The sequence below is a fragment of the Echeneis naucrates genome, chromosome 21 (genome assembly GCF_900963305.1).
Source record: "Echeneis naucrates chromosome 21, fEcheNa1.1, whole genome shotgun sequence".
Classification (NCBI taxonomy): domain Eukaryota; kingdom Metazoa; phylum Chordata; class Actinopteri; order Carangiformes; family Echeneidae; genus Echeneis; species Echeneis naucrates.
This window is the reverse complement of record NC_042531.1, coordinates 19,571,193-19,585,047: the sequence shown is the minus strand read 5'-3', so window position 1 is coordinate 19,585,047 and position 13,855 is coordinate 19,571,193. Positions and strand designations below refer to the sequence as shown.

The window sequence follows — 13,855 nt, the reverse complement described above, 5'->3', positions numbered from 1 at the left end:
CTTTTGAATTCATTCACCAGACGATTTATAGCCCATCAAGTTATAATGATGACAGAGAGTATTACCAATCTAATTCTGCATCCTAAAAGCTCCTGAAGATAAACAGGCCAATCACCATCAAGATAACACTGATACATTAAAGTCTGGGGCTCAGTGTTTATCCTTATTATATAGTCTGATGACTGGCACATCATAACATTTTGGATATTTTATTTATTTATTTATTTATGTTTTTTTTACCTCACATAAATAACAGTAATAGCCACTGTTAATTAAATCTTTCCAAAGATTTATGAAAGAATTTTCATTTTTATTGGAAATATAACAATACAATGTATTCGAAAAGCAGTTGGCAAATTAGTCAATTCACTAGATAAATCACTCGCAAAACGGCAACAAAAAAGTGTGCCAGGCACCCCCCCCCCAAACACAAACAAACACACACACACAAAGAAACACACTCACACACACAAACACCCACACAGGCTTTTGTAGACTGAGAGGAGCACATGTCTCCAGCAGGGGGAGGGCTCTTCGTGCTGTGCGCTGAACAACAACAGTAGAGGAAGAACGACACCGCTTTTCCAATTAAACATGGCCGCTTCCTTCACGGGCGAGTAGAGTTAATGTTGTGTTTATCGAGCATGGTAAAACCTCAACACTAATACGCATGTTATAAAGGAGCCGTATTGTTGTGACTCCAACGAAGCAACGTGTCTCTTATGTTGTAAGTAGCCAAGACATATATGTCAGTATAATGTCAAAACAGTTCACAGGGTTAGCATTGCGGTTAGCATGGAGCTAATGCGCCAACTAGTTAGCTGGGACCAAAGAGCTAAGTGATTGTAATACTAGTCAAATATACTACTCAAAAGCTATTAATATTGTTATAGAACTTTTAAAACCACTGTATTTCACCCTTAATGATTAGGACTGTGATCAGAATCACGTAGCACTACAACACAAACCCATCAAACTTTGAACGTCATTGTGCTAAATGTTGGCGGATTATAATATCAATAACATTTCCGATCGATTGTAATAGAGATGAACTGTTTGTTAGCAGTTTTGCAGATCATGATATGCACTAAGTGAGAGAAACACAAGACCACCATGGAGCTTTCTTCGGAGGAGGGGGAAACCTCCCATGTCATCGATATGACCACCAGTGAGAAGGTGATGCTGTTCACGTCCCACTGCAATTTTTATGATATACTGCTGCATTATGTGGATGAGTAGTTGTGCTTTCAAATGACAGAGTAAATTTATTTAATAAGCAGACCAGACACGTGCTGAGCTATTATTGAAATTAACCAATGTACAAAATACTAAATTCTTGTCTTGGCTCTGAGGCCATAATGCATATTCCCTGCATTGTGTTCTGAGCCAGTTCGTTTCATGTGTTAGACAATTTCACCTACTGTTAATTGTAATTAAATATTTCTTAAAACCACACTCAGTCAGTCACCTATGTTGCAAGATAGGAGCTTTGTCAGCATCACACAGGTCTGTGCGACTCAAACTCAGTGGTCTGCTTCATTCAGCTGAGCTCTAACTAACTCCTTACTCACTCTTTTTAATTTTTCCATGCATTTTGACCTTTTTCTGCTTATCTCTTGGATATATTTGACAAAACTGTGCACACTGTGATATCTTATTGAGGTAAAAATTTATGATGAGAGCATAAGTGAAAGGTCAGACTACAATTAATCTCTTGACAGTCTCTTCATTCACAAATTTGCTTTGTGTGGCTGTTGCATAGCTTAGCTGACCACAAAGAGAAAATGCTCAAGTATTATTATTTATACACAAAGAATAATAGCATCTGTGATTTAGAGTAAGTACCCTCTTCCTTTATATGTATATGTCCATAAACACATATTCATTGGAGTTTCTTTTTCCTCTCAGGTGGTGGATCTCCTGAATCAGGCTGCTCTGATCCCTACAGATGAAAAGTTGACAGTACTTAAACAGGTGTGTTTTCCATTAGATTTTCACTGCAGTGAGATCCTTAAAGATGTATCAACAAGAAACTGTTCATGGCCATGATCTCCTACTGTAATACCTACATGAAAGTATTGAATTTTGTCATCACTGGACTACCTTACATTGCAATGTATGTCACCCACCCTGTGCTGCGTGTCCTTGCTCTTTGCCCCAGTGTGTGCCGGGATATGACCCACATACTCATAGCCCTATAAAGAATGATACTCAGTCCTGAAACTGTGAATTGTTTTCATTTTAAGGTCCAGGAGCTCATCATCAACAAGGATCCTTCTCTTCTTGACAATTTCTTGGATGTAAGTAAACCTGTATGCAGTGTTTTGAACTAACTATATCTCATGTCACATCATAAAATCGTGAATTATAATCCTGTTTTTGTCCTGTAGGAGATTATTGCCTTTCAGACTGATAAGTCAATGGAAGTGAGAAAGTTTGTCATTGGCTTCATAGAGGAAGCATGGTGAGTAATTATAGTTAACCAATCTGATTGGTGTAAATGTCATGGATTTTTAAAGGTGTAGTTACAGCTTTCTCGATCATTTACAGTTTTATGTCTTTTCCAGTAAAAGAGACAATGAGCTTCTTCTCAGACTGGTTGCCAACCTGAACATGCTGCTGAAGGATGACAGTGTGAATGTGGTGAAGAAAGCCATCCTCACCCTCACCCAGCTGTACAAAGTTACTCTGCAGGTTAATTTAGTAACTCAGCTTCATTTATGAAATACTTGAATTTATAGAATTTAAAGAAAGGGGAAATGTTCCACAAAAAATGTGTCTTGTTTCATTTGACTGTAGAGAGAAATCATGTTGGTATTCCCACTGTCTTTTGTTTTTTCAAACCCGTTATTCTTCTCCCTCTTTCATGACAGTGGTTGGTTCGTGGGAAAGCAGTATCAGACATGCAGGAGGCATGCTGGGACTTGGTCACACAGATGAAAGGGGATGTTTTGGCCTTGCTGGACTCTGAAAATGACGGCGTCCGCACTCATGCCATTAAGTTCACAGAATCACAAATTATCACTCTATCACCACGGACGTCAGACTCCGACATCCCCAAACGACAGGAGGGTGATATCAGCTTGGATAAAGTTCCCAGAGATCACTCATATATTCGATATGGTACTGATGCAAACGTTGTCTTAAACAGAAAATACGTTAAACACTTTCTTTTAGTCCAGTCAGTTAAAGCTCATCTCTGCTAACAGATGTCTTGCGTGAGGAGGGCAAGTCTGCACTTGAGAAGCTCTTGAAGTTCATGGTTCACCCAGCCATTTCCAGCATCAATCTCACAACAGCACTGGGTTCGTTGGCCACCATTGCTCGTCAGAGGCCCATGTTCATGTCAGAGGTGGTGCAGGCATATGAGACACTGCATGGTTAGTGCTTCTGAGAAAGTGCTGTGTAATATACACAACCACAAACCATCACCAATAGTGCGGTGCTCATTACATAACTTCAATCTATGAGTAATATATTAAAGAATTCTTTTCTTTCTGTACGTTTGAATTTTTTAGCAAACCTGCCCCCCACATTGGCCAAGTCTCAGGTCAGCAGTGTGAGAAAAAATCTAAAGTTGCACCTGGTGGCAGTGCTCAAACACCCTTGCAGCCTGGAATTCCAAGGCCAAATCTGCACACTACTGCTGGACCTGGGGATGCCACAGAGTGAAATAACCCGCTCTACACCTGCGCTACGTGAGCAGCGCAAACGGCCTCGCCACGAACAGTACACAGAGGGAAAAAAGGTCAAGATTGGTGAGTAGTTACCGTAGAAATACAGATTTGATTGTAGTAATTGTACTGTTTGGTCGCCACATATGCGAATCTGCAGGAGTGGCAGAGCCGTATTTGTGACATTTCTTCCTCTTGGCCTCAGAGCCGACCCTGATCGAAGATGATGAGGACAAAGAGGAGCCTGCCCCGCTCACAACTCCTAAACCAGCAGCTGTTCCAGCTGCACAGTCTGCCATTGACCTCACAGCTGAGTTCCTGCACCCACTGCTCAACCCAGAGAACGTAGCCAACCTGGTGAGAAGCAGCACCAGTGTTTGGTCCTGTTCTTTCCTCTGCTATAAAGCACAGATCAGCTTACATATTCTCTGTTGTTGTTGTTTAGGTGCTGATCAGCATGGTGTATCTGCCTGATGTCATGCCAGCATCCTTCCAGGCTACATACACACCTGTGGAGTCAGCTGGCACTGATTCCCAGATCAAACACCTGGCCAGGCTGATGGCCACACAGATGACTGCAGCAGGGATTGGTCCTGGTTGGTAACAAACATGCACCATAAAAAGGCAGATAAAAATGTCTCTGGCAGTTACCATTGCGGAATTATTGACTATTAACTCATATTGATATGAGTGTATACCAACAATAATAATAATAATAATGAAAGTAATTTGTAGAACACTTTTCAGGCACACAACGTAGCTTAACAATAGCACTTTACAGTAAAAAATTAAAAATTAGAAACGGCTTAGTGGTGACTGTAAAATATTCTGCCCCATTATAATATAATGTATATGATTTTTAGTAGTTTAAACGTGTGAAAAGGGAATGATTTCATCATCAAATATGTGTTTTGACTTAAAATTTTTAATTGGGAATTTGTGTCCCTCACACATTTTTATTGTGTGTATCAGGACTCGAGCAGTGCAAAGCCCGAGAAGATGATGCTGGCAAAGAGGAAGGAAATGAGGACTCTGGAGCTAAAGACCTGCTGATCAAGCGCAAAGTTCCAGCAATGATGGTGGGCCAAGCTATCTCAGTGGTGGGAGGTTATACCGAAAAGGCTCCAACATCTGAGGTTCCCACTGCAGTCAAGAGGCTTCCTGAACCCATCCTTCCTACCGCTCAAACAAAGTAAGTAAACCTCGCAGAAGTATTCAAATCTGCACCACTAAAGTCACAATCATTACATATATATATATCTTTTTCTTTTTTCTTTTTTTTCCTCTCCTTCCCTTCTACAGAATGACAGGGGCAAGCGGGAGGAAAAAAGTGTTCAGGTTGTCAGATGTTGTCCAGCCTTTATCAGACACACAGATCGAGACGTTAACCTCCAGTGCAGTCAAACGCATCCTGCATTCAGAGAAGGCAATCGCTCAAAGTGGCATGTCCCATGTAAGTTCTCAACCTGAAGGCTGTTCATTTCAAATCAAATACCTATTTCATAAGCTGATCACAATAAACTTGTGCTGCAGGTCCGAGTGAAGCTCCTCTCCAGACTAGTGACACAGTTTGAAGGGATGATGAAAGAAGACGTGCTTGAATTTATACTTGATGACATTAGGACAAGGAGTGACCTTGCATTTTCTCTCCTCTACCAAGAGTACAACACTTACCTCAGCCAGCTGCCCTCTGGGCTGTTGGATAGCTATGACCACTGTCTCTTCACACTTCTGTCAGGCCTGCAGGAGAAACCAGAGCAGAGGGATGGGTGAGGAAGTATTGTCATCATTCCCTTATGTTTGAAATTTTTTTCTCAAACCCTTATCTAAATGCATTCATTGTCATAGTTTTCTGGTGCTGAAATTACTTAACTGAACTGTATGAGCCACATGTTATTTTTTCTTGTAGACTTTTCACCAAACTGGTACTGGAGGCTCCCATCATAACAGAGTCAGCGTTGGATGTCATAAGACGTTACTGTGAGGATGAGGTAAGAAACAGGATACAAACAGCCTGATGGGTAGTGTTGGCTCCTCACGCATCCACTCAGCTGTTTGTTGTGACCTGTGTTTCAGTCCCGGGTGTACCTTGGCATGACAACCCTGAAAGAGCTCATTGTCAAGCGGCCCTCAAGGCAGTTTCAATACCTGCATGTGCTTCTGGATCTCAGCTCACATGAAAAGGAGAAGGTAAAGATATTTCTTGTCTGTACACTTTAAGGTGCCTGAAGGTCTCAAAATTACCTCAGACTTGCTCAGATGCCAAGCTTTGTGCAGTAAAATCATTTTCATGCAAGACAACACACCATCCCATGCTGCAGAAAAATACCAGTGAGGCCTTGGCTGCTATGAGCATAAAGGAGCAAATGTCATGGTTGTATCCACCATCATCCCCTAACTTCAACCCTATTGAGAACCTGTGGAGCATCCTTAAAAAAAAAAAAAAAACTCTGTGAGGGTGGACAGCAGATCTGGGAAGCAATTCTGTCATCCTTAAAGGAAATACAGGCACAAACTATACATGTACTCACAAGTTCAATGGATGAGCGAATTGTTAAGGTGATACCAAAGAAAGGCTCCTATGTTTATATGTAACTTGTTTTTGAGTGAAATATCACTAATCAAAGATATAAATATTTTTATGCAAGAAATTACAACTGGTTTCTGTTTTCATTGTTTTAGAAACTATTGAGTTTTGAAACTTGGTTTTGCATTGTAATTTGGTTATTTTGCAAAAAATAGCCATTGTCATTATTGGCTTTTTTTTTTTTTTTTTTTTTATTAAAACCAGATTGTGATATGATTGATGAGGAATGAAAGATCCTATTAACTGACAATTATACAGACTACTTAAGGAAAGATGTATGCATAATAATTTGAAATACAGTGTATTCTGTAAATATACAGCTCGAGAGTTCATAGTTCGCTGAATTGAACTTTTTTTGTGTGCCATTATATTTTCAATTTGACTGTGTGGTATTTTCAGGTGCGGACAACAGCCTTGGCTTTTTTGAAGCGCATGTATGAGAAGGACCATCTCAGAGACTACATAGAGAAGTTTGCCCTGAACTACATGCAGCTTCTGGTCCACCCCAACCCTCCATCTCTGCTCTTTGGAGCTGACAAGGACACAGGTTTGTGATGTGGATGATTTCAATCTGATGATGATTATGTGCACATGCTGATTGTTTGAGGACATTAACACAGCAAGAGCAAGTTCATAAAGCTGTAACTGTAATTAAGTAAGATTCATAAAGTCAGCTAAGTAGCAGCTTTTAAATTATACACACACTTACTGTCAGGTAGTATTAAAGTCTATGGGAAAATGCTCCTACACAGCTAATTTATGCTTTTAGTAGTAAAGATGAGCAGATCCAGTTGTGTCAATTTATCAGTTTTCAGGTTATTACAACACAATATCTTATTCACAAGGATATATAAAGTCACTGTGAAAGCATTATGGTTTGTTCTGAGATGGTCAACAAATGTCAGTGTGCATATGTTCAGTGGCTTTGGAATATTGTTAAGACCGAACCCAGGAAGACACTCAAATGTATTAATGAAGAAAGCTATTAAAGAAAATTAACCATCTCAGAGTTAGTAGTGACTGTTAGTGAAGTGACTTCACTGTTTGTGGGTGTTTCCAGTCTGAATGTTTTTTTTTTTTATTTATTTTTTTTTTTTTTATGTTAATGCACAGCTTCTCTACAGCACGGCAGGGTAGTGCTTTGCGCTGCTGCCCTGCAACAAGGAGGATGCGTTTTTGATTCCCGGGGCTGAGGCCTTTCTGTGCCTCCTGTTTACTCCAAATGTTTAGGTTAATTGGTGAATCTTAAATTGACCCAGTATGAGTATGAGTGGTTGTTCGCCTCTGTGTGTTGGCCCTGCGATGGACTGGCAAACTGTCCAGGGTGTACCCTGCCCTCACCCAGTGTGAGCTGGGATCAGCACCAGCATCCACCGCAACCCAGAAATGGATAAGCAGTAGAAGATGGATGAATGAACGGCTTCCCTGATGTCAGTCCTGTAACCTGACTAAAGTTGTGTTTTTGTTGAGACAGAGGTGGCTGCTCCCTGGACTGAAGAGACGGTAAGACAGTGTCTGTTCCTCTACTTGTCCCTGCTTCCTCTCAACCACCGGCTGGTCCACGAGCTTGCTTCTGTCTACACGGAGGCCATCGCTGACATCAAGCGCAGCGTGCTACGAGCAATAGAGCAGCCTGTAAGTCAACTCTAACTCTGGTTATCATTTTGTGTTGTTTCTTGGTTCCTTGTACTGAGGAAAATACCTGTTTAAAGCTTTAGTTAAGGTTGAGCTGCAGCTTCTTTCTCCTGCTCCTCAAATGCCTGTATGCCATAGTTTGGCAGGGGACAGGGGGCAGGCTAACACACGCACACTCGCACTCAAACATATAATTATACACAGGAAGGCCAGGGCATTGCACACCATTTTTTTCCCCCTTTGCAGCATGTAGCACTCACAGGGATCAGTTCATTAAGAAATCTGTGTCGATATTGACCTTCAAGAAAAGGAAGCCAGACTTTATTGAACATTGAAGGAGTGACGAGTCAGAAGTTTAGGTTGCTCTTTTCATAAAGCAGGATTTGCCCGTAGGAAACTGCAATGTTGTAATCAGTGTTAATGCCAAACTGAATGGCTGAAGCGCTCTTTGACTGTTTGGTAGAGCAGTGTCCTCTCCCAGCTCCGGCTCATAAAAGCCTCCTCCCTCCCTTCTCTTCCACTCAAGTTAAAATGAGCTTGCTGCTGTTCAGTTCCATCAATAACAAAATTAATGCTTACTCTACATAAGTGTCCAAATGGGCCGCTGGCTACAACCTAAGCTGAGCCAGCAGACAAGGAACATTCTCAGAAAAGCCATTGTAACCCTGCAAACAGACAACAAAGCTGGATCGGAGGAAATCAGTCTTAGCAACACAATGTTACGGCTCCCCAAACAGATGGTTAGCTCAAAGAAATGACCACAAGGAGACACTGTGGCAATACACATCAATGTATAAAACTAAAATAATGCCAAGAGCTGGTCATGTCATATGAGCAAATATGCTTGGCCAGTGGATTTTTTCATCTACCAGCCACTTTGGCCGGTGAGTGAAAGCGTTTAATTAGGACCCTGTTTCCAGCAGAGAAAACCCAGTTAAAAGCTCAGTTAGGTCATCTTTCGTGATAGCTGGGTCAATGCTGTCAGGACACTAGAAATCCTGTTTATGTGAACAGACAGTGAAACTAAATATTGATCTTAAGATACCAAAGGCAGAAATGAACTTGAAAACGCAAATTGTGTGGTAATAAGCAGAGAAAAGTGTTTATTTTGTTCCCAGCAGTTTGGTTTGCAGGGAAAGTCTTGAATGGCAAAATATGTGAGGGCAAAGTTTGGACTCTATAGTCAGATAATTCAAATGAAGAAAAGATTATGAAACAAAGCGAATGAAGCTGTCTCAAACCTCTTATTTCATGTAGTGTAAAAACACCTTTTTTGTGACTCTTTATAATTGTTAGTATTCAGAAAAAGTTTCATTAGTCTCAACTTAATCAGCCAAAGAAAAATCAATACATGCATCTTGATGAAGAGTACTGACAAGCTGTCTCGTGATTCTGTATGTAGATCAGGGGGATGGGGATGAACTCTCCCGAGCTGCTGCTTCTGGTTGATAACTGTCCTAAAGGAGCAGAGACACTAGTCACCCGCTGCCTGCACATTTTGACTGATAAAGGTACGAATCCAAGACACTTTTCAATGAATTCACGTGCACATGAGTTCAACACTTAGTCCAGAAGTAAAAAGAGAGACACTGAGGTGAAAAATATGTTGGGTTTTTTTCTTCAGTGCCTCCATCTCCAGAGCTGGTTGAGAGAGTGAGAGACCTCTACCACAAACGGGTCCCAGATGTTCGTTTCCTAATCCCTGTCATTAACGGCCTAGAAAAGGTAATGTTCTGAAACTCATTTTAATACTGTCAGAAAAAGCATGTGTGATGTGTGTGATTTATAACTGCCAGTTGATGAAACTGTTCCTGGATTTCCTTTCCCATTTTGATTGTTTTCCTTCTGAAGAATGAAGTCATCCAGGCTCTGCCCAAACTGATCAAGCTCAACCCCATTGTAGTAAAGGAAGTTTTCAACCGGCTCCTGGGAACCCAACACAGTAAGAGTCAAGCTACCTGAGGATTTCTTAACATTATGATTCTAACGGAAATGAATTTTTGATTTAGATAGTTGTATAAGCACAATATTTATTTTTTTAATAATTAATAGCCCTCATTACTATTTCAGTTTGGTAAAAGTATTACATTTCCTCTAGTTTCTCACATGTAGCATCTGCTCCCAGGAAGATTTGTTCAGGTGACAAACCTTGACTGTTTCATATCAACTTTCAGGTGAGGGAAGTTCATCTGTTTCCCCTCTGACCCCAGGAGACCTGCTCATTGCTTTACACAACATAGACTCCACCAAATGTGATATGAAGTCAATCATAAAAGGTCAGTGACTCAGCTTTCAAGCAAAAACCCCGAAACATAAAGTTTATTCCAGTTTTGTAGGATTTTTAATGCATGTAAACTTGAAAAACAGTTGACTCCTCTTATACCAACACAAAACTTTGCCAAAGAGGGGACACACAAATGTTACGTCATGAATTTACACAAAACACACAGTCAAGGACACAGAGTAAGAGTGAAAACAGATCAGAGGGTTGTTATTCCCACCAATATCAGAGCCTCATTGTGATCATATCAGCTCATATCAGTTATTTTGAGCTTTTAAACTTGGAGTTGCAGCTCATTCTGTCATCCCTGAGATCAGTGTAACTGCTGAAAAATGTTACAGTTAGGAAAAAGAATGCGAATAGTGTGCTCACGGTGGGGGGAGGTGTTTACATCAATGCTGATTGAAGCCAGAGCTAGTAAATACTTGCTACTGGAGAATCTTTTGGCCTGGTTTGAATGCTGATTGTTACCTTTGTTGATTAGTTGGTTTTAGGAACATGTTGATACCCTGATTTCTGGATGTTACCTATCACACTTTATCATTATGATGTTCTTTTATTTTCTCAATAAAAGGGTGATCCTATTAAGTTATGTAAGGATGTAGCTCCATCACTGGAGAGTTATAGTTTGATTCCTGCAGCAATCAACAAAAAGACCTTGGATTGAACTCTTTGTGTTGACTAATGCTCTCAGCACTTACAACCATATCAGCATTCTGGCTGCAGGCAGGAAACTTCATGGCATTGCTGGCTTAAAGAAGAGCAAGTAAAGAATAAAGATTTCATGCAAACGTAGTTGCTAAATGCTTATCATAGACATGTGACAGTGGTGACATTTGCTCCACAGCGAAGGTGAGAACCTCTCACACACTGTATATTCTGTATAACTGATTTGGGTCATGAATAAAATAATTCTTGGTCAAGCGTAGCCTTGGTCGCTGTCTGTGCATACCACCACTGGTAATTAACTGTCTGCTGTTTGTATCCACTACAGCTACTAACCTGTGTTTTGGTGAGAAGAATGTCTACACATCCGAGGTCTTGGCAGTAGTCATGCAACAGCTGATGGAGCACAGTCCCCTCCCCATGCTGCTCATGCGTACTGTCATCCAGTCCCTCACCATGTACCCCCGACTGGGTGGCTTTGTCATGAACATTTTGTCCCGCCTCATTGTGAAGCAGGTCAGCAACAAACCAATCAATTTCTAATGGAAAAAAAACTTAGTGGTTACCTTGTATTTGTCTACAAATAAATATTGATAACACATTGTTTTTGCTCTGTAACACCTGTTTGCTCTGCGGCTCTGTAGGTGTGGAAGTATCCTAAGGTGTGGGAAGGATTTGTAAAGTGCTGCCAGAGGACAAAGCCTCAGTCATACAGCGTGCTCCTGCAGCTGCCGCCAGCCCAGTTGACAAGCGTGTTTGAACGCTGCCCAGAGATGAGAGAGCCTCTTTTGCAGCATGTTCACTCCTTCACTCCTAATCAGGTAAATGTCTTTTACTGAAGCTCACTTACAGTCAAAGTTTCTAATTACTAATTTACATGCTATCTGTTTATCTGTGCAACAGCAAGCCCACATACCTGCATCCATCATGGTGGTGCTGGAAGCAAACCGAAAACCACAGCCGAAGCTTGTCGTGGAGAAAGAGGTAATGGATAAATATGCTGCACACACTTGTCTGTGTTTTAAATGGTTTGTGACCATCAGTCACAAAAGTTATTTTTTTTATAAATTTAAATACAGTTTAATAGCTTCCTGCAGACGTAGATCAGTTGTAGAGTGCATCGTTTCAGGTTTCAAACCCCAGCCACAAGGCAAACCAGTGGAAGGCTTGTGCCAGTCCCAAGCCCAGATAAATGGGAAGGGCATCCGGTGTAAAAGGAAAAAAAAAATGAAGCCAAGTTGCAGAGCTGACTTGCTGTGGTGACCATAAATTAGGAAAAGCTGAAGAAAAAGAAATTGTATAGTTTCATGCTAATGTTAGCACTTACAGCTGTTTACTTGCCAATCCTGCCAAGGGCTTTGGCTATTGGTTACTTATATATGTCCTCTGAGCAGCCGCATCTTCAGGCAGACTGGAGGCTACAGTGAGTCACTATTTTAAAATGACATGATCTGCATGATGTTGGCTAGCTGGTTACCATGCCAATGTTAGTAGAAGAAAAGTGATAGAAAGAAAATAAAAATAGGTTATTTGAATAGTATGATTTCTGGCCATGGTGACAGCTCTTGTTGAGAGTAAACAAATGGTGTTTGTTGAACCTTCATGTCTTCTAGAATACCAAGTGAGCATGTGTTAAAGGAAATAGCTAATTAATGGTAATTAATGCTTTTAATGCTTGCCTGTTTGAGTTCATAAATTAGAATCACACCATTCAGCCAAATTTTAACAAATCTTATCTGGCCTCGTGAATTATTTTAATGTGGTCTAATTACTTGACAAAATGAAAAGATGAAGTCAATTTATTTGTTTATAATTCTATTGGTTGCTCTCATTATATAGAATGAACCAGTAAGTGCTGCAGCTCCCTCAGTTACAGAGGAAGAACCAACTATAACTCTGAGGGAACCAGATATACCGGTCCAGCATGATCCAGTCATCACAAAAGATGAAGAAGAACAAATGGAGCAAGAACATTTGGACCCAGTCATTCAGGAGGAAAGTGTCAACATTGTTGCTGAGGTAAAATTAAATCACCTTGTATCATATCCAACTGGCCCATCAGACCTACACTCAAGTGTGTATTGCCCTGTGGCGTCTAAAAACATGAGCTCACTAGTGTAGCATATCTTTTCGACAAGCCTGGACTGTCAATCATTAATCTACAAGTCAATGAAATCTGAAAGAGTATCTCAGTGAAGAAAAATAAATGAATGCATCAAAGTATGCTCTTAAAGGTACCTATGACATTTTTATTCTTTTTTTTTTTTTAACTTTATATAATTCAGAATGAGGATCAGAAATCTGTGGAGTTTTGCACTCAATCAACATGAAACTGTGTTTAACCGTTTGTATCTGTAACCCCCACTAAACTTATTTTTACCTTCCTCAGGTTGAGCTGGCAAGAACAAGTGAGACACCATCACCTCAGCCAGAGCCACCTGAGGAGCCAATGGAGGTGTCTCAGCCTGGACTTTCAGACCTCCAGCTGCCACAAAAAGATGCTGAAGCTGACATCACTGGGCCTGAGGCTGGAAGTGGGAATGAGGATGTGGAATAACTGCTCAGGACACATGCACTCAAAAAACAGGACCATTTCTGTTCTATCTAAACTGTCCTCATTTATTTTATTTTTTTCAAGATTTCTTGTCGAGAATAATCATTTTGTATTTGTAGAAAACAGATTTTTTTTGAGGAAAATAAGCACAAACAAAATGTGTGTATGAACGCATTCCACATGCCTTCATGTCATGACAAGTTTGTGATAAATGAACAAAAACACTGGTTTTCTGTCTGCTTCATTTCCTTATTTTTGCACTGCTGCCGAGAGCTCACATTGACTATCAATTACATTGTGAAGGTCATCAAATACTGTGTTGAAAAAGTGAAATCTTGACAAACATCAAGATTTTAACAAATTACATTTGTACAAGTGACTAAATACCTAATGAAACTATAGTATGCCACTGGTTTCTGTTTTGCAGTTGTGGATGTTTGCTGGCTTTAGATACAGTT

General features: G+C 40.5%; 1 protein-coding gene across 2 annotated transcripts; it reads left to right on the top strand.

The window, feature by feature from the left end:
• Positions 1-587: 587 nt before the first annotated feature.
• Positions 588-13,787, top strand: sympk (symplekin). 2 transcript variants are annotated; one of them, XM_029530069.1, is made up of 27 exons: positions 588-727; positions 1,067-1,176; positions 1,909-1,974; positions 2,247-2,300; positions 2,391-2,464; positions 2,568-2,694; positions 2,874-3,123; positions 3,210-3,380; positions 3,519-3,758; positions 3,880-4,031; positions 4,120-4,270; positions 4,647-4,866; positions 4,977-5,127; positions 5,208-5,443; positions 5,584-5,665; positions 5,751-5,864; positions 6,661-6,808; positions 7,736-7,896; positions 9,299-9,407; positions 9,521-9,621; positions 9,748-9,838; positions 10,071-10,172; positions 11,172-11,359; positions 11,488-11,664; positions 11,747-11,827; positions 12,683-12,862; positions 13,233-13,787. In XM_029530069.1, exons 2-27 carry the CDS (start codon positions 1,114-1,116, stop codon positions 13,398-13,400), a joined length of 3,657 nt encoding a protein of 1,218 aa, XP_029385929.1. In that variant the 5' UTR covers positions 588-727; positions 1,067-1,113; the 3' UTR covers positions 13,401-13,787. The 2 variants fall into 2 exon arrangements, with proteins under 2 accessions (XP_029385929.1, XP_029385928.1); XM_029530068.1 differs by having other exon boundaries at positions 1,064-1,176.
• The last annotated feature ends 68 nt before the right edge of the window (positions 13,788-13,855 follow it).

Excerpts from the sequence above, each read along its gene's own strand:
- sympk (XM_029530069.1), top strand. The coding sequence starts at position 1,114 with ATGGAGCTTTCTTCGGAGGAGGGGGAAACCTCCCATGTCATCGATATG. Across the intron at positions 1,177-1,908 it reads ATATGACCACCAGTGAGAAG|GTGGTGGATCTCCTGAATCA; the intron begins GTGATGCTGTTC and ends TTTTCCTCTCAG. Across the intron at positions 11,360-11,487 it reads CCCGCCTCATTGTGAAGCAG|GTGTGGAAGTATCCTAAGGT; the intron begins GTCAGCAACAAA and ends GCGGCTCTGTAG.